We start from the raw sequence: 20,489 nt of genomic DNA on the forward strand, positions 1-20,489 counted from the left end.
CTTGGTCTGAATAAGGATTTGTTTAGCCAAGCTGGTATCTCTGGAGATGCAGATATACCCTCCATATCTTTAGTTAGCTGTGGAGATTTTTGTATTTTCTGTGGTGGATATTTTCTAGTGTTTTTATACTGACTGCATAGTACTCTGTCCTATCCTTTCTATTTAGCTAGAAGTGGCCTCCTTTGCTAAGTTCTGATTTCAGTCTGTGTATGTTTTTTCCCTCTCCTCTCACAGTCAATATTTGTGGGGGGCTGGCTATCCTTTGGGAATTTTCTCTGAGGCAAGATAGTTTTCCCTTTTCTATCTCTAGGGGTAATTAGTCCTCTGGCTGTGTCGAGATGTCTAGGGAGTGATAGGTACATTCCACGGCTACTTCTAGTTGCGGTGTTAAGTTCAGGGTCTGCGGTCAGTACAGGTACCACCTTCTCCAGAGTACGTCTCATGCTGCTCTTAGGCCACCAGATCATAACAGTCAACCTGGTCCTGACAGCATTGCAGGAACCACCCTTCGAACCCCTTAAGGAGGTCCCGCTCCGCCTTCTCTCCCAGAAGGTGGTTTTCCTGGTGGCAATCACCTCACTACGCAGGGTGTCTGAACTGACAGCACTCTCCTGCAGACGGCCCTTCCTGGCTTTTCACCAGGACAAGGTAGTTCTTCGTACGGTACAATCCTTCCTTCCGAAGGTTGTGTCCAACTTCCACCTCAATGAGGAAATTTCCTACCATCCCTTTGTCCGGTTCCGGTTCATAGAGTGGAGAAGGCTCTGCATACGCTTGACCTCGTCAGGGCATTGCGTATATACGTGTCTAGGACTGCGTCCTTCCGGAGGTCTGATTCTCTTTTCCTCCTTCCGGAAGGCGGCCACAAGGGTCTGCCAGCTTCCAAAGCTACCCTTGCCAGGTGGATCAAATCCACCATACAAGAGGCCTACCGCCTTAAGAATTCTCCTCTTCCAGCCGGTATTACGGCATACTCTACCCGGGCGGTAGTGGCCTCCTGGGCCATTTGGTACCAGGCTTCGGCACAACAAGTGTGTAAGGCGGCCACTTGGACTAGTCTACACACGTTTACTAAACACTACAGGGTTCATACCCAGTCCTCAGCGGACGCGAGCCTGGGTAGATGTGTCCTGCAGGTGGCGGTGCCCTAAGTATAGGGGCCTGTCTGCACAATATTCGTCCATTGCTTCCCACCCAGGGACTGCTTTAGGACGTCCCATGGTCCTGTGTCCCCCAATGAGGCGACAGAGTAAAGGAGATTTTTGTGTACTCACCGTAAAATCTCTTTCTCTTAGCCTCTAATTGGGGGACACAGCTCCCACCCTGTTGCCCTTTTCGGGCTGTTGTTACTGTTGAGTTCTCATATTGTTCTTTGAGCTCGTACATAGTGGCCTTCTTATAGGCATGTCTATGTTATTCATGTTACGTTCCTCCTACTGCTTTTGCACAAAACTGGGGAAGGCTGACACCGTCCAGGGGTGTATACTGCAGAGGAGGAGCCACAGTTAATCTTTTTCAGATTATGCATAGTGTCGCCTCCTAGTGGACAGCAGCATAACACCCATGGTCCTGTGTCCCCCAATTAGAGGCTAAGAGAAAGAGATTTTACGGTGAGTACACAAAAATCTCCTTTTTTCATTGCATGCATTTTTTTTGTAACTTGGAAAAAAAAAGCTAATTGAAAGTTGGCTTCAGGGAAGGAAAAAAAGTGATTTCCTGTTTGCAAATATATTGAGATTTGTTCCCACGGTCAGTAAATGCTGCGGCTTGGACGATGCGTACATCTGCAGCGTCCAACCCGCAGCGTCCAGCTGTTACACCATAGTGGATGGGATTTCAAGAAATCCCATTGACACTATCTGTGCAACGATGCCCGCGGCTCACCCGTAGAGATGGACATGTAGCTCGTCTTTCTAGACCGCTGCATGTCAATTTATGTAGTGGAGACTCTCCGTCTCCGCTGCGTAAATTACCCATGCGTTTTCATTAGAAGCTGTAAAACCGCATTCTCTTCCTAGTCACATGCGTATTAAGTGCGGTAATGCAGCTTACTACGCATGTGTACTAATTTACATAACGGTGAATCTTGTGACAAAGCCAGACGTACACAACACAAAGTGGAGGAAAGCACAGAGAGAAGTCCCCTCCTTTTTAATAAATTACAATTAAAAAAAGAAATAGCGTGGGTCCCCCTATATGTGTTAACTAGCCAGAGTAAAGCAGACTACTGGGGCTGGTATTTCAGGCTGGTGAGGATCCAATATCCATGAACCTTACCAGCCTGATAATACCAGGCTGCAGCAGTCTGCTTTCCTTGGATGGTTAGCAAAAATAGTGGGATCCCCTCCAAAAAAAACAGCGTGGGGTCCCCCTATTTTTGTTAACCAGCCAAGGAAAAAGCAGACAGCTGCGGCCCGTTATTCTCAGGCTGGTGAGGCCCATGGATTTTGGCCCTCACCAGCCTAAAAATAGCGGCATGCAGCCACCCCACAACTGGCACATCCAAAAATGCCCCTTTTGTGGCACTTTACCCAACTCTTCCCACTTGCCCTGTAGCGATGGCAAGTGGGGTAATATTTGTGGGGCTGAGGTCACCTTCGTATTGTCAGAGGACATCAAGCCCATGGCTTAGTAATGGAGAGGCGTCTGAGACGCCTATCCATTACTAATCCTATAGTTATATGGTCAATAAAGACAAACCCAGAATAAAGTCCTTTAATAATTTTAATTTACCATACTTACTGCATCGCCTAATCCCCGACGCCCTCAATCGGCAACAAAAATAAAGTAATAAACCAACACAAATACTACCTGTCCGATGTTGTCCAATTACAGATTGTCCCACGATGACTCCAGCCCTGCTACATCTGGATGCCTTTGGCTGAACAGTAGCTTTATGCCACCATCCAGTCTGACATCCAGACACAGCAGAGCTTTGTAGATGACCACCGGAGATAACTTGATCTCCAGCGGTCATCTGCACTGCAATTCTCACGATCAGCTGACTATTTGAACTTTGCTAGTGACCGGAGATAACCGCGGCAGTCACGTGCACGGCAGTTCTCGCGGTCAGCTGATCTCATTGCGAGAACTGCAGTGTTCTCGAACTTCCGGCTGTAACAAGGTAAGACATTATTTAAATTAGTTAACCTGCGTAGTAAGCTGAGTATCCTCACTTACTACGTATATGACTATAAAGATGATGGGGTTTTACCACATCTAATGATAGTCTGTGGAAAATTTATGCTGCGGAGACTGAGCGTCTCCGCAACATAAAGACATTCTGCAGTCTGGAAAGACGCGCCGCATGTCCGTTTACGCAGGGAGACGCTGGCGTCTTTTAACGCATAGTGGAGATGGGATTTCTTGAAATCCCATCCACTATGCTGTAACATCTGGACGCTGCAGGTTTGACACTGCAGCTGTTCACAGCGTCAAACCCACAGCGTTGTGGGCTTATAGGTAAATTCTGCGAATTAAAACCTACTCCAGCTCTGGCTCCTACAGCTGTGACGTATTAAGAAGTGCCCACCTCAGTGCAGTGCCTATTTTTTTTCCTGTGGTAGCAAGGTCTGAACTTGCCTGTGTTGTATGCCATTTGTCCTTTTAATAAATGTGAATTTAGTCACTGCATAGCATGTATTCTCTAGCCCAGTATTTCCCAAACTCCAGTCCTTACGGACCCCACGGGACATGTTTTCAGGATCTCCATAGTGTTGCACAGTTGAGACCATTCCTGAAGCCTTGATGAAACTTCCACTACTTGATCAATACTAAAGAAATCCTGAAAACATGACCTGTGGGGTCTGTGAGGACTGGAGTTTTGGAAACACTGCTCTAGCCTAATAAATGATATTATAAAACTGGGAAAAATTTAAATGTATGCTTTTAAGTTCAGGATCTAGTAAGGAACAAAATAAATACAATGTATTGAGGAAAATGCAGATCCATCCTCTCTATGAAGAACAGGATTTTGGGATAAAGGGAAGTAATGAGCATTAGTATAGCTATGTGGGCATGAGAAAATCTCACTGATGCCTTTGGAGAGAAGTAGAGGCCTTGCAGGGTGTGGCTAAAAGGAACTTTTTAGTTAAAAAAATGTATAATGTCTCAATGCTTAGCTCTAAGCCATCAAAGGCCTGTTTTTACAGTATTGCAGTATCAATAAGGGCTATCACTACTACTCCATTGATTATCACCAGCTTGAGATGGGAGAGTAAACCGTTTAATTATTCAAGAATTTGGTGAATCTCTTCTTTGTTTAGCAACGCTATCAGACCACAGTGCTTCCCAGGCTTAGGAATGACTGTCCTATTGGACACCAGCATTGTGGTCCCTTGTCTCCTGTCGTGAATCCATAAACAATTTAGGGATGTCTGGAAGTTCTTACTTCCTCCCAGCACCCGGTGATGATGTGATCGCTGGAGGAAGTAGTGATGTCAGTGCTTTCTATACTATGTTCACAACGCTTGTTCAGGAAGACAGGAGGTGGAATTAAACCATCTCTGCCTTCTCTATGGGAAGTCCAGCTGCCCACTCCTGCATGATCTCTTGTGGTTGCCGACCTTGCAATGATGGTTTAGAATGTCACTATTGAGTAAAATGTGAACCATCTGGACATTTAAAGTGTGTTATTAATAATCTTATAGTTTTCACAGTAGCCACCCAGGCTGTTTTAGTCTCTTCCTTTCCCTTCAGGAAGAGGTTACAGTAGTTTCGTTATCAGAGGCAGTATTACAGTGAATGATGACATTTATATACACAGCTGATAACATGGGATCCAGTAATCACTGTAGGTGATGTCATAGCTGACCACACTCCCCCTTTCCACACAATGACCTTCTACCCTCATTAGATGCTTCAGTTTTAGTGATGAGCGAATATACTCGTTACTCGAGATTTCTCGAGCATGCTCGGGGGTCCTCAGAGTATTTTTTAGTGCTCAGAGATTTAGTTTTTCTTGCCGCAGCTGAATGATTTACATCTATTAGCCATCATAAGTACATGTGGGGGTTGCCTGGTTGCTAGGGAACGAGTATATTCGCTCATCACTATTCAGTATAAAAGATAGGGTCTGCGTCTGTTCTTTTCTTGTAATGTACTTGTGTTTCCTGAAGCGGAGAGTTAAATCTAAAAAAGTCCGACTGGGCAGTGTGAAAATTGCAAGATTAAGAATATAGTTTTTAATAGAGATTGTGATATGAAAAAAAAACAAATTGTGATATTTTTTTTAAAAAATGTATCGAACAGTAAAGCTTCATATTAAATCATAGTTCATTTTTTGATGAGTTTGTTTTGCTCAGGATTATCTGTTATGCAAGCTTTAAATGTAAATGGCGATGCAATAAAATATTTTTTACTTTATTGATTTGCCTTGGGGATCTCCTGTTTGTTTTAAATATCCAGAGTCGTTTTCCAATTCAAAAGCTCAAAGAAGTCAAATAATGGCACAGATGTGAATGCAGGCCAAATACCCCAGTTACTATACAGGTAAGAATCACTGCTTCTCGGTATACATGTATGAAAATGATCTTGAAGTAAGTGTCTTACTTCTCAGATGCATCTCGGTCTAAGTTTCCTCCTGCCTCCTCCTGTACTATGTAGGAAATAAAAGCCTGGTTTGTACATGAAGCCTTAAAGGGAACCAGTTGCATTGAAAATGCAGAGACGACTGATATATAGTTTGTGGGAAAAGGTTCAGGACAACATGTATTTTCTTTAAATCTCTGGTCATTCGAGACTCCAGTCAGGTGGGCGGTGTGAATCGGTGATTGACAGTCTTTCTTGTACAAGTGTGCGTACCAAGATAGCTGTCAGTCCCTGATTGGGACTCTCCTCTTAGCTGAGAAAACGTGGCATGAGAGCGATCTAAATACATAAAACATAAGTTATAGTGCGTATTTTCCCAAAATACTAAATAGTTATCTGCTCAGCTTCCTGTGTTTTTATGTCACACTAGCCAGTGACTTCAGAGAGAATAAATCGCCATCATCTCCTTGTAGCCGCTGCTCCAGTAAGGCAGCCAGGCAAGATTCATATGCTCTTTATTTTCAGATTACCACGATCTATGCAGTGTAAGTGTTTCTGGAGGTGACAGGTTCCCTTTACATGCTGTCCTCTCAAATTCTTCATTTAATATTTTTAAATGTATAGGAGTAACCAAATAACCATTCTGGGGTGCAGTGGAGCGGAGAGGAGTTTTTATTGTGGAAGTAGTTTCTGTACACACTGCAGACTATGCATTTTTTCACATAGAAGATATTTTCTGTAAAAACTTCATGCTGTATTCCAAGAGCTATTATCCTTTAAAGGGACTCTGCCAGCACAGGATGACTGTTCAAACCAAGTACAGACGCTTGGTGCACACTTGGTGTGGCCAAACACTTAGGTGCACCTTCCCACCTTCTTGTTTTCCATCCATCTCTGCCCTTCTCTGCTCTATAAAGTCAGAGATGTCAATTGAAGAGACGAGGGTGGAGGTAGAGGAAAAACAAGTCGATGATTAGGTGTAGTTAAATGTTTATTTTACCAAATTCCCTTCCATTAACATTGGAGTCCTGCCTGGCCCATGTAAAGGGGCAGGATTACTCGTACCTAAACCTAACTGTAAAGTGTAGGACTGAGGGACTGAAGCTCTCTGGGCAAATAGTGCACAAGTGAATATTTAATCCTGTCCTGTGTGATCCGCCCCAATAAGGTGTACATGCAATGATTATTTTTATGGATTCAGCATCTCTTGTGTGCCCATCATCTTCCAGGTTGCCCACGAGTGATGGGAGTGCTGCTAAAGGAAAGCAGCAAGTGAGTGAGCCAGTGCATATACTGAAGCGATCATTTGCCCGATCTGTCTCCGTGGTACGTAGGGTCTCTTTCTACCTTGGCTCCTATGGCACGTGTTCTCTGACTCTTTGCTGAATCGTGCTGTTCATTGCTGTACCCAGGAATGTTTTGAGTCCCTGCTGAGCATCCTGCACTGGAGTTGGACCACTTTGGTTCTAGGAGTAGAAGAGCTGAGGGGGTTGAAAGGCTTTCAGTACACAGCCACGCTGCTGGATTTGGAGAGATTGCGATTTGTTGGGACGTGTTGTCTGCGACTGCTGAGAGTCTACACCTGTGAGATATACCCCATATCAGGTATCTGTAGAGTATAGAACATGAAATATTAATATTATGAACATGTTTCTTTTTAGTCATTTACATGTATTAGCAAATTTCATTTTCTTTTTAAAACCTTTGAATTTCCAATATTCCCTGCCCATTGATAACCCGCTCCTCAAACATTGCGGGTTCTTCTAGGATTTGTTTTTCACAGCTGCCCCCTACTGGTTCTGTTCCAGCATAGAAATACCAGGAATTTGCTGTATGCCTCTATATTGTAGTAAAAAAAAAAAAAAAAGTATGTTAACCCAAATGGCTGTGTTGTCAAAAACTGAGGTTATCAAGCCAAGCTGTTAATTAAGGTCAACCGCCTCTAAAACTTGCCAATTTTTCTTTTATATCGCATAGTCAAAGTACATTCTGAATTATTTCGTACTGTTAAAGGGGTGTTCCCAAGATGCATCTTCAGAAATGCCCAGCTAGCCTCCTTCCTGCTTTGCCAGTGGGGGCTAGCATTGCGCTCTTGAAGACTGACAGCTTGGAACAGACCCATGGTCTGGCGCCGGTTTGAACTGAGCTGTCTCCCAAGCTGCTAGAAGGGGCAGCATTGCCTCTGTAACATGGGAGAAGTGCAAGGGCACGGAGAGTGAGCGGATCTAGTGGGTGATCCAGCCGGCTGCCGAGCGGAGTATGCAGGCTCTAAGGTCGGATGTGGGCTGTTTAACTGACCCATGTTATTCAATGGGGCTGGTCAGGTGAACAATTTTTCTCTGTCTGAAAAAAAATGGCAAAATCACATGGTCAGTATTTGGTCAGTATTTCTAAGCCCAAACCAGGAGTGGGTGATAAATACAGAAGTGGTGACATGTTTCTATTCTAATTTTCCTCTGATTGTTTCACTCCTGGTTAAGGCTACGTTCACATTAGCGTTTTGCATGCGTTGTGCGTTGCGTCGCCGATGCGTCGCTGACGCAACACACAACAACGCAAATGTGAACGTAGCCTAAGGCTTACAGATACTGAGGTAAAATACTGAATGTGTGAGTGTAGCCTAAGGGTCCTTGTCATCAGAGAGAGACAGCCATCCTTTTAGAAGTCATTTTGATTAGATCTTCACAAATTGGATTTTTCCTGTATCGGTGTAGTAAGTAATTTATTAGACTCTTCATTAAAACAAAACTTAAGGTGATAAAAAGGAATATTCAGTTTTATTCAGTTTTCTCCCTTTTTATATTTTGAAGCCACTACTAAACCAGTCATAGAAGAAACAACGAAACTGGCTGAGTGCATAGGAAAAACAAGGACTTTACTAAGGAAAATCCTTTCTGAAGGTGTGGATAACTGCATGATGAAACTGGACAATGATCCCCAAGGTTATCTGAGTCAGCCCTTGAGCCTTCTGGAAGCTGTTCTTCAAGAGTGTCATAACACCTTCACTGCTTGCTTCCATTCTTTCTACCCCACGCCTGCTCTCCAGTGGGCATGTCTCTGTGATTTACTCAACTGCTTGGATCAGGTAAGGATATTAATATACAAATTGTGGCATATAAGGCAGGGCCACGGACTCTCACCGTTGGTACAACCTGTGTAGCCACCCAAGAGGTGGAATGGTGCATTCTGATGAGCTTTTGGTCTGCAAGGGGCTGATATCTTGCACAGAGGCCCTCTTCTGTTTGTGTCCACTTTTGATACTAGGCTAACTTATGACTACACCATCATAAATATCACATTTCTTGAGAAGTATGAAATACATGGGTTACGATTTATCATAACACCCAACTAATATAGAATTTTACTGTGGGTTTCCTCTAGACAAGAGGTTGTCTACATTGGTCTCTTGGTCACTCACTAGATAAAATGTTTACTTTTGTTTTTAAGGACATACAAGAAGCAAATTTCAAGACCTCAAGCAGTCGCCTGTTGGCTGCAGTTATGTCAGCACTCTGCCACACTTCTGTGAAACTTACCTCCATCTTTCCCATTGCTTATGATGGTGAAGTTCTTCTACGTTCCATGATTAAGCAAGTCAGCACAGAAAATGATACTGCACTGGCACATCGCTTCCCTCTACTGGTGTCCTGCATGGAAAAGCTAAGTCAGGTCTGGGAAGATCCTACTTTCCTGTATTGTAGAAGTCACACATTCTTTATTTGACTGTAAATAGGCAAATAACCTCTTCAGAGAGGAAGAGGACTTGGTATCTAGCGCCACCTTTTGGAATTGGCAATCCTAATAGTCTATATCCACACTTTACAAGTCTTGTCACATGACTTGGGATAAAAGCCAAACCAGAAACTGAATTTGCAAGTGTGCTTCAGGGTGTTTGCCTCTCCTTATGGCTAAGCAGGAGATCTAATTTGGCTAGGTGAGAGGCCACTGACTGACTGGGAATCTAAGAAGGGATGTATCTCTTTGTGGAGAGTTCCAAGCAGGCATAAGGAGACTTTAAGGCCATGCAATGCTCCTCTGGGAATTAAAATATTCTATTGACTGTACAGTGGAATGGTTGAAAGGCATTAGTGACTGTGCTGTTTCAGGAGAGGAAGAACCCATACACGGGTAACTGAGAAGTAGTTTTACTACCCTTTTCAGGCTCGGATTGAGCCCTTTTTCAATTATAAACTAAACATAATTACTTGACTTTGTGCATTTATTAATTCGTATTTGTATATTTTGTGTATATGTATATACATACACTAATATGTATGCATTTTTAAACACAGACGGATTTATGCTCACCCTTCCATGTGGATACATGCGCATGTACATATGCACACATCAGTACACAAGCACATACACACACACACTCTCCTTAAGGAATAATTTATTATAAGAGTTTAAAAAAAAAAAAAAAAAAACTTTTTCAGAAAAAGGTTTTTTTTTGTTTGTTTTTTTATTCTTATATCACTTTCTTAAATAGGTGTATAAAATGCCTGACCAGTCAAGCATTTATTACATTTTTTAGTGAGATATGTTGTGCTTTGTGTTATCTAGAGTGAAGAGAATGTTTCTGGGATGACAAGCTTCCGAGAAGTTCTGGAGAAGATGCTGGTGATTGTCGTTCTGCCTGTAAGGAACAGCTTACGGCGGGAGCATGAGCTCTTCTCTTCACATCTGGTATCCAACACTTGTGGGCTCCTGGCTAGCATTGTCAGTGAATTAACGGCATCTGCCCTTGGGTCTGAGGTGCGTACAGTTCCGTCCTGTACATGGTTTATATTTCTGTTAGGAGACCGCTTCTTATACACTGCTCAAAAAAATAAAGGGAACACTAAAATCCACATCCTAGATATCACTGAGTGAAATATTCCAGTTGTAAATCTTTATTCATTACATAGTGGAATGTGTTGAAAACAATAAAACCTAAAAATGATCAACGTAAATCACAACTAATATCCCAAGGAGGTCTGGAGTTGGAATGATGCTCAAAATCAAAGTGGAAAATGAAGTTACAGGCTGATCCAACTTCAGTGGAAATGCCTCAAGACAAGGATATGATGCTCAGTAGTGTGTGTGTGTGTGGCCTCCACGTGCCTGTATGACCTCCCTACAATGCCTGGGCATGCTCCTGATAAGGCGGCGGATGGTCTCCTGAGGGATCTCCTCCCAGACCTGGACTAAAGCATCCGTCAACTCCTGGACAGTCTGGTGCAATGTGACGTTGGTGGATGGTGCGAGACATAATGTCTCAGATGTGTTCAATCGGATTCAGGTCTGGGGAACGGGCGGGCCACTCCACAGCTTCAATGCCTTCATCTTGCATGAACTGCTGACACACTCCAGCCACATGAGGACTGGCATTATCCTGCATTAGGAGGAACCCAGGGCCAACCGCACCAGCATATGGTATCGCAAGGGGTCTGAGGATCTCTTCTCGGTACCTAATGGCAGTCAGGCTACCTCTGGCGAGCACATGGAGGGCTATGCGGCCCCCCAAAGAAATGCCACCCCACACCATTTCTGACTCACTGCTAAATTGGTCATGGTGAAGGATGTTGCAGGCAGCAGATCGCTCTCCACCGCGTCTCCAGACTGTCAAGTTTGTCACATGTGCTCAGTGTGAACCTGCTTTCATCTGTGAAGAGCACAGGGCGCCAGTGGCGAATTTGCTAATTCTGGTGTTCTGTGGCAAATGCCAAGTGTCTTGCACGGTGTTGTTCTGTGAGCACAACCCCATCTGTGGACGTCGGGCACTCAGACTATCCTCATGGAGTCGGTTTCTAACCGTTTATGCAGACACATGCACATTTGTGGTCTGCTGGAGGTCATTTTGCAGGGCTCTGGCAGTGCTCCTTCTGTTTCTCCTTGCACAGAGGCTGAGGCAGCGGTCCTGCTGGGTTGTTGCCCTCCTTCTGCCCCCTCCACGTCTCCTGGTGTACTGGCTTGTCTCCTGGTAGCGCCTCCAGCCTTTGGACACTACGCTGACAGACACAGCAAACCTTCTTGCCACAGCTCGCATTGATGTGGCATCCTGGATGAGTTGCACTACCTGAGCCACTTGTGTGGGTTGTAGAGTCCGTCTCATGGTACCAAGAGTGTGAAAGCACAACCAACATTCAAAATTGACCAAAACATCAGCCACAAAGCATTGGTACTGAGATGTGGTCCCCACCTGCAGAAACACTCCTTGAGGCCATGTGCACACGTTCAGGATTTTTCGCGTTTTTTTTCGCTATAAAAACGCGAAAAAAACGCTTACATATGCCTCCTATTATTTACAGGGTATTCCACATTTTTGTGCAAATGTTGCATTTTTTTCCGCGAAAAAATCGCATCACGGAAAAAAAAGCAACATGTTCATTAAAAATGCGGAATTGCGGGGATTCCGCACACCTAGGAGTGCATTGATCTGCTTACTTCCCGCACGGGGCTATGCCCACCATGCGGGAAGTAAGCAGATTATGTGCGGTTGGTACCCAGGGTGGAGGAGAGGAGACTCTCCTCCACGGACTGGGCACCATATAATTGGTAAAAAAAAAAAATTAAAATAAAAAATAGTGATATACTCACCCTCTGATGGCCCCCGAAGTGTTCCCGCCTCTCCGGTGCATGCTTTCTCTTCCGTTCCTATAGATGGTGTGGTTCAGGACCTGTGATGACGTCGCTGTCTTGTGATTGGTCGCGTGACCGCTCATGTGACTCACGCAACCAATCACAAGCCGCGACGTCATCGAAGGTCCTGAACCACACCGGCATCTATAGGAACGGATGCCGCTGAGGAGATTGGCTGTCTGCAGAGGGTGAGTATAACCATTTTTTAATTTTTTTTATTATATTTAAACATTCTATCTTTTACTATAGATGCTGCATAAGCAGCATCTATAGTAAAAAGTTGGTCACACTTGTCAAACAGTATGTTTGACAAGTGTGACCAACCTGTCAATCAGTTTTCCAAGTGATGCTACAGATCGCTTGGAAAACTTTAGCATTCTGCAAGCTAATTACGCTTGCAGAATGCTAAAAAACCGCGAAAAAAAAATGGAAAAAAAACACACAAAAAAATGCGGATTTCTTGCAGAAAATTTCCGGTTTTCTTCAGGAAATTTCTGCAAGAAATCCGGACGTGTGCACATACCCTGATAGGGGATGTCTTGATAATTGCCAATAATTTCCATCTGTTATCTATTCCATTTGCACAACAGCATGTGAAATTGATTGTCAAACAGTGTTGCTTCCTAAAGCCCCCGTCTCACATAGCGAGATCGCTAGCGAGATCGCTGCTGAGTCACAAGTTTTGTGACGCAACAGCGACCTCCATAGCGATCTCGCTATGTGTGACACGTACCAGCGATCAGGCCCCTGCTGCGAGATCGCTGGTCGTGTCGGAATGGCCTGGACCTTTTTTTGGTCGTTGAGGCCCCGCTGACATTGCTGAATCGGTGTGTGTGACACCGATCCAGCGATGTCTTCACTGGTAACCAGGGTAAACATCGGGTTACTAAGCGCAGGGCCGCGCTTAGTAACCCGATGTTTACCCTGGTTACCAGCGTAAATGTAAAAAAAAACAAACAGTACATACTCGCCTTCTGATGTCCGTCAGGTCCCTTGCCGTCTGCTTCCTGCTCTCACTGACTGCCGGCCGGAAAGTGAGAGCAGATCACAGCAGTGACGTCACCGCTGCGCTCTGCTCTCAGTGTACGGCCGGATCTCAGTCAGAGCAGGAAGCAGACGGCAAGGGACCTGGACACCGAAAGGCGAGTATGTACTGTTTGTTTTTTTTGGTAACCAGGGTAAACATCGGGTTACTAAGCGCGGCCCTGCGCTTAGTAACCCGATGTTTACCCTGGTTACCCGGGTGCTGCAGGGGGACTTCGGCATCGTTGAAGACAGTTTCAACGATGCCGAAGTCGTTCCCCTGATCGTTGGTCGCTGGGGAGAGCGGTCTGTGTGACAGCTCCCCAGCGACCACACAGCGACTTACCAACGATCACGGCCAGGTCATATCGCTGGTCGTGATCGTTGGTAAATCGTTTAGTGAGACGGGGCCTTAAGTGGACAGTTTGATTTCACAGAAGTTTGATTTACTTGGGAGTTATATTCTGTTATTTAAGTGTTCCCTTTATTTTTTAGAGCAGTGTACTTTAAAGAAGAGCCGTCACTTGCACTTAATAATGCAATTGTTTTATCTGAGTGCCACTGTTCTCCTGGTGATGATCTTGTCATCTTTTCTTGTTTGCAAATTTAGTCTTGAATTATTGTGGCCGAATCCTTAAGAAGGGGAAAAAAAATAAAAAAAACAGTCCCAGAACCAGTGGCATTTAGATCACATAAAACAATTATTTATTTATTCTAATACAATGAAAAATACAATGAAGAAAAAACTCAAAAGCTCTTTCATCCATTGAAAGATATCTTGTCTGTCAGACACAAAATTCAAACAATTCTGACTTTGGTTTTGCCGACTGGCAGCATAGCTCCACTACTGTAATAATCCATGGTGGGTTTGTTTAGTCTGTGTATGGCCACCTGCAGATCATTGAATGTTGGAGAAGGCCTGACATGTTACTAGAAGAATAAAAAGCAGAGGAATGTGTTGCCTTTAATCTTTTTATTTATTTATTTATTTATTTTTAGGTTGATGGTTTAAACTCTCTACACTCCGTGAAGTCCACTCCTAATCGCTTCACCAAGACAAGCCAAGGCAGAAGCTGGAACACTGGCAACGGTTCTCCAGACGCAATCTGCTTCTCAGTGGATAAACTCGGAGTGGTGGTGGTTGGGTTCTGTGTGTATGGTGGAGGGGGAATCCATGAGTACGAACTGGAGGTTTTGGTGGATGATGTGAGTATTTTTCAGGAACTGCAGAGATTAATGGGGAAAGTTTTTTTCTTATTTACACAGTATTACCTATATGAAAAGCATGCTTAGATAAGGTGCAGTTGTTAACACACTTTCAGTCAAGTTATTTCTAGGCAGTAATAATAATCACTTTAGTTTGCAAAATACAATAAAAAAAAAAAATGTCCAAATAGTTTTTTATAGTTTCTGAACTAATGCCTTTTATGGAAGCATCTGCACAGACCTCTTTGTTCTTATGTACTGTTAAAGGGGTGAGCGTTTCACATCCAGAATGGTATGTAGGATCGCTTCCTGTTCTGCTGGATTCGAGCTTTGTTACTTTGTTATTGTAACAAAAATAAATGTCTAGGTGCAAGTTACTGTCACTATTCCTATAGCATACAAACAAATACAACTGCATTAAGATATTTCTGAACATTTAGTATATGAGCTGCGTTACATACACACATATATATGTATATGTGTGTGTGTGTGTACATACACACATATATATATATATATATATATATATATATACACACACACACACACACACACACACACACACACACACACACACACACACACGTATATATACACACACACACTTTTTTTTTTCAAAACAGGAGAAAAAACCAAGTATATAGGCTTAAAGAATTGTATTTTTATTATTTAGACAAAGGTAGCCAGAGAGTTAAAAAAAAAAAAGGTACATGAAGAGAGACACAATACACAGTGAACGAATTATCTCCGACAGTGTAATACTCACAACGTGAATGAATTAGAAGAGAGTGCAGTGCACTTCCTTCTCCCACAGGGTAAGATGGCTTTCTTTCTCTTAGATTGAATATGTTACTTAGAAATACAGCGCTGTGGATGGTCAATATATAAAACTGGTCACTATGACCTGATCAGCACTTGGCTTTTTGACAGTTTTACACCTGAGCTGTATATACTTACATCTACACTAATTCTTAAGGTACTTTCACACTAAATGACTTTGCAGCGATAACGATAGCGATCCGTGACGTTGCAGCGTCCTGGATAGCGATATCGTTGTGTTTGACACGCAGCAGCGATCTGGATCCTGCTGTGATATCGCTGGTCGTTGCTGAAAGTTCAGAACTTTATTTGGTCGTCAGATCGGCATGTATCGTTGTGTTTGACAGCAAAAGCAACAATGCCAGCGATGTTTTACAATGGTAACCAGGGTAAATATCGGGTTACTAAGCGCAGGGCCGCGCTTAGTAACCCGATATTTACCCTGGTTACCATTGTAAAAGTAAAAAAAAAACCAGTACATACTCACCCTCTGATGTCTGTCACGTCCCCCGGCGTCCGCGCTGCTGCTCAGAGCTTCCTGCACTGAATGTGTCAGTGCCAGCCGGAAAGCAAAGCACAGCGGTGACGTCACCGCTGTGCCCTGCTACTGCTGGCGCTTACACAGTGCAGGGAAGCGGACGCCGGGGGACGCGAATGTAAGTATGTAGTGTTTGTTTTTTTACATTTACACTGGTAACCAGGGTAAACATCGGGTTACTAAGCGCGGCCCTGCGCTTAGCAACCCGATGTTTACCCTGGTTACCCGGGGACTTCGGCATCGTTGGTCGCTGGAGAGCTGTCTGTGTGACAGCTCTCCAGCGACCACACAGCGACGCTGCAGCGATCGGCATCGTTGTCGATATCGCTGCAGCGTGGCTTAGTGTGAAGGTACCTTTATTTGTTCACTCATGTTGTAAACATTACACTGTCAGAGATAATTAGTTCACTGTGTATTGTGTCTGTCTTTTTGTACCTTTTTTTTAAACTCTTTGGCTACCTTTGTCTAAATAATAAAAATACATTTTTAGACCTATATACTCTGTATTTTCTCCTGTTTTGAATGTTATGTATTGGAGTGGTTCTTTAAATGTGACTACTTGGCACCTACTTGGTGCATGGTCCCATTAACCATTATGGTACTGGGATTACTCTGTCGCCTCATTGGGGGACACAGGACCATGGGTGTTATGCTGCTGTCCACTAGGAGGCGACACTGTGCATAATCTGAAAAAGATTAACTGTGGCTCCTCCTCTGCAGTATACACCCCTGGACAGCGTCGGCCTTCTCCAGTTTTTGCTTAGTGTCGCATAGGAGGCACACCTAAAAGATTTTTACTCCATTTTTTTCTGACTGGATTACAGATGAAGAAAAGAGGGTCTCCTGTGAGACTCCCGGCATGGCTCCTTCCTCGGCCCCCTATTATGTGGTGCCCAGTTGAAGTAGAGATGGCTATTCCCCATGTTGCTCCTTCCCCAGTCCCTCGGGTGCTGGTTCGAAGTCGAGACCCCCCTCCTTCCCCATGTCCTTTTGGTTTCTGGGTTGAGGTCGAGGCGAGGATAAAGCCCCCTGATGGTCACACAGCACCCTCCCTAATCCCCCTCTGGGGGTATTAGGTTGAGACGCCTCAGGTAGGGCCTGTACAGGCAGCATTCTACAGCTCCCAGCATTGGGCCAGCACACTGCGCCTGCATCCAGGGACCCCAGCCCAGCTGCGGGCTCCTGTTGGGGCCGGGGGGAGTGCAGGCAGGCATGGCACAGACAGACACAGGGCTCCCTGCACCCCTGTCTCTGCGGCAGCACCAGCTCTATACTGCCTCAGGGAGACCCCAACCGGGCTCCCCCTTCCGCTTATATCCCCACCGCCATCCTGCCTTTAAATCCGGGGGGGGAGGGGGTCCGGTTCAGATCCGACCCCCCTCCTGGACTTTCGCGCCAGCCTGGAGCCCTTCTGGGCCTCAGGCATCTAATTTAGGCCCCGGCTTCGGCCTAGCTGAAGCTGCCGCCTCCTCTCCGCCCCCGGCCTGCCCCCCGGATGACAAATATGACACTCTATAGTGTCATAAAGGGGGTGGATCGAGACAGGGCGCGTTTTTACACAGCCTTGCCGCCTTTTTTCCAGCTCTCCGCCCCCTTCTCCTTTCTCAGCAGCCATTTTTCTGCTGCAGATTAACCCTGCATCTCCCGGTCTGCAGGACCAGGCAGCCAGTCTCCGGGGGGCACAGGACTGTGGATCTTTGGCGCTGGACCTAGGGGCACACTGGTGGGGTTAGTATCACAGCTGGGTTTTTTACTCAGCTGTGAATCCATATTACCTATAAGGCTCCCCTATAGGTTTCTCTACCCCTGTAAGGTCCTCTGCCGGCAGCCCTTCTGCACTCTGTGCACTATGCCGGGCTCAAGGTCCAAGAGAACCAGGCAGAACTGCTATTATGCATTCTGCACAGCCTGCGGGACCGCTCTCCCCAGTGGCAGCACCTACCCGCATTGCCAGAACTGTATACAAACTAATGTGTCAGAGCCCCAAGAGGCCCCTGCCAATGCTTCGGTGTCTAATGCCACGCCGGAATGGGCTACTCAGATATCGCAATCTATGACACAGTCTATAGATAACCTAACCTCCACATTGCTTCAGGCTCTGCAGGGTCATGCCTCGGCTATGACCGTTACCCAGCAAAGGGAGAGCTTGACTCAGGAACAAGATGATCCTGGCACATCCACGTCTAGGTCAGGACGCAAGCGGACCCATAGATCAAGTCCATCTGCGTCATCCCATAGTACACGGTCATCCCCCTCTAGGGAGAGACACCGTAGCTCCAGGTCATCTAGACCGTCCCATTCCAGGGACAAACAATGCAGATCTCCGCAATCCCCGACCAGAGAAGACCTCCCCGGCTCACTCAGCAGGGGACGCCTCAGTGATACACAGGATTCGGGAAGGCATCTGCGACTCTGACTCAGACAGGGAAACAGAGGGGTCCCTGATCCCAATCCCCCCTAGCAATACAGCGCTAGTTGAGGACATTATCTCTTCCATCCATCGGGTGCTGGACATTTCTGATCTGCCACCAGAGGCCCCAGAACATAAGATTTCCTTTGAAGGACCTCTGAAGCCGCCTAAGATTTTCTCTAACCACCCAGAGTTTAAGGCAATCCTTAAAAAGCAGTTCTCACAGCCTGAGAAAAAATTCGCTAATCACAAATATCTGGAGGCAAGGTACCCCTTCCCACAGAAGGACACCAAGGAATGGACAGATCCACCCGAAGTGGACCCCCCAGTCTCTAGGCTAGCAGCACAGACCCTCCTTTCACTGCCAGATAGCTCAACCCTCAGGGACGCAGCAGACCGGCAGGTAGAACGCATGGCTCATTCAATTTTCGAGGCAGCAGGGGCATCCCTGGCTCCCGCGTTCGCCTCACTTTGGACTGCCAAGGCCACTTTGGGCTGCCAAGGCCATTCTGGCCTGGGCAAAAAATTTACAAGCTCTCCAAGCATCCGCTCCTGAGCTGTCAGACCAAGCGGTTCAAATAGCAGTTGTAGCAGACTACATGCTTCATGCAGCTCTGGATTCAGCAAGGGGAGTAGCAGGGATAGCATCAAACGCCATCACAATTCGGCGTATCCTCTGGCTGCGGGAATGGAAAGCGGACGCAGCCTCAAAGAATTCCCTCACGCACCTCCCCTACCTCAGTGGGAGACTTTTCGGTGAACAGTTGGACACTATGATATCCAACGCTACCGGGGGTAAGAGTACTTCTCTTCCCCAACTCGGACCTAAACGCACTTAAAAGAAGCGTAACCAAACTCGATTCCGATCCTTTCGGAATTCCTCGGGCTGGTCCGTCTCGCGTCCAGCACAAAATCGTAACCGTTCCCCATGAGGGACAACTCACGATCAACGCAGAGGTCGGACAAGACCTGGCAGTCAAAAGCAGGCCAGCCTAAGCCCAGAGGAGGAAAATCTCAGACTTTCTCCTCATCATGACTCACGGACTCCGGAAGACACCACACCAGTAGGCGGACGACTTTTGCTCTTTCATCAAGTCTGGCTGCCTATTACAGAAGGCAGGTGGGTCAGGGAACTAGTGTCTTCCGGATACAAAATAGACTTCACCTCCAACCCACCGGACAGATTCTTTCTCTCTGTCCCCCCAAAACCGCCAGCCAAGGCTCGTGCCTACCACCAAGCGGTCTCCTCGCTTTTTCAAGCAGGAGTCATAGTACCGGTCCCCACGACCGACCGCTTCCGAGGGTTCTACTCCAATCTGTTCGTAGTTCCCAAGAAAGGAGGCAGCGTACGGCCCATACTAGACCTAAAACAGCTCAACAAATATGTACGGGTCCATCACTTCCGCATAGAGTCCCTTCGGTCCATCATAGCGTCCATGGAGAAGGGAGAATATCTCGCCTCCATAGACATACAAGACGCATACCGTGTTTCCCCGAAAATAAGCCACCCCCGATAATAAGCCGTAGTGGGGGGTAGAGAAGGGGTGGCTAATATAAGCCATACCCCGAAAATAAGCCGTAGTGGGAAACACGTGGAAAATATAAGCCATGGTACCTTTTGACTGCCTCGGTCCCCTCTGTCCTCTCTCTAGTGGCCCCGAGTGCAGGGTTAACTTTCTGTGTGCCCCGGCCGGAGCTCTGATTGGTCCAGCGGCTCCCCAGCATCTCGAGCGCTGATTGGCAACGGTCTCCGGGTGCCGCAGCTCTTCCCCTGTTCAGCGGTCACGTGGGACCGCTCATTAGAGAAATTAATAGGCTGCTCCACCTCCCATAGGGGCGGAGCCGCATAATTCATTTCTCTAATCAGCGGTGCCGGTGACCGCTGACAGAGGAAGAGGCTGCGGCACCGAAGACCAGCTGTCCGGGGGAAGGAGCGGGACGCCGGGAGCAGGTAAGTATGACATATTCACCTGTCCGCGTTCCACACGCCGGGCGTCGCGCCATCTTCCCGGCGTCTCTCCTCACTGACTGTGCAGGTCAGAGGGTGCGCGCCGCCCTCTGCCTGATCAGTCAGTGCAGAGAGACGCCGGGACGGGACGCTGAGGAGCTGCGGCAAGAGAGGGGAGTATGTGTTTTATTATTTTTATTGCAGCAGCAGCAGCACAGCTATGGGGCAATAATGGACGGTGGAGAGCACTATATGGCACAGCTATGGGGCAATAATGGTGCAGAGCACTATATGGCACTATACTGTTCAGCATGTTAATAAATGTTAACTTTTTGGTTAAAAAAAAAGTCGCCTTTTTTTTTGGCTAATATAAGCCATACCCCGAAAATAAGCCA

General features: G+C 46.0%; 1 protein-coding gene across 16 annotated transcripts in view; it reads left to right on the top strand.

Moving 5' to 3' along the window:
• The window catches only part of MYCBP2 (MYC binding protein 2), a 339,194-nt gene that overhangs the window by 180,306 nt on the left and 138,399 nt on the right, over positions 1-20,489 (top strand). For all 16 annotated transcript variants that reach the window (XR_013223966.1, XM_077297204.1, XM_077297206.1 and 13 more), the window contains 7 exons: positions 5,407-5,490; positions 6,759-6,855; positions 6,942-7,134; positions 8,340-8,614; positions 8,977-9,198; positions 10,093-10,284; positions 14,173-14,379. Coding sequence is in view for 15 of the 16 variants with exons in the window: in XM_077297204.1 (XP_077153319.1) it covers positions 5,407-5,490; positions 6,759-6,855; positions 6,942-7,134; positions 8,340-8,614; positions 8,977-9,198; positions 10,093-10,284; positions 14,173-14,379 (1,270 nt within the window). In the remaining variant the exon portion in view is untranslated. The remainder of the gene's footprint in view (positions 1-5,406; positions 5,491-6,758; positions 6,856-6,941; positions 7,135-8,339; positions 8,615-8,976; positions 9,199-10,092; positions 10,285-14,172; positions 14,380-20,489) is intronic.

Source organism: Ranitomeya variabilis, chromosome 3, assembly GCF_051348905.1.
Source record: "Ranitomeya variabilis isolate aRanVar5 chromosome 3, aRanVar5.hap1, whole genome shotgun sequence".
Classification (NCBI taxonomy): domain Eukaryota; kingdom Metazoa; phylum Chordata; class Amphibia; order Anura; family Dendrobatidae; genus Ranitomeya; species Ranitomeya variabilis.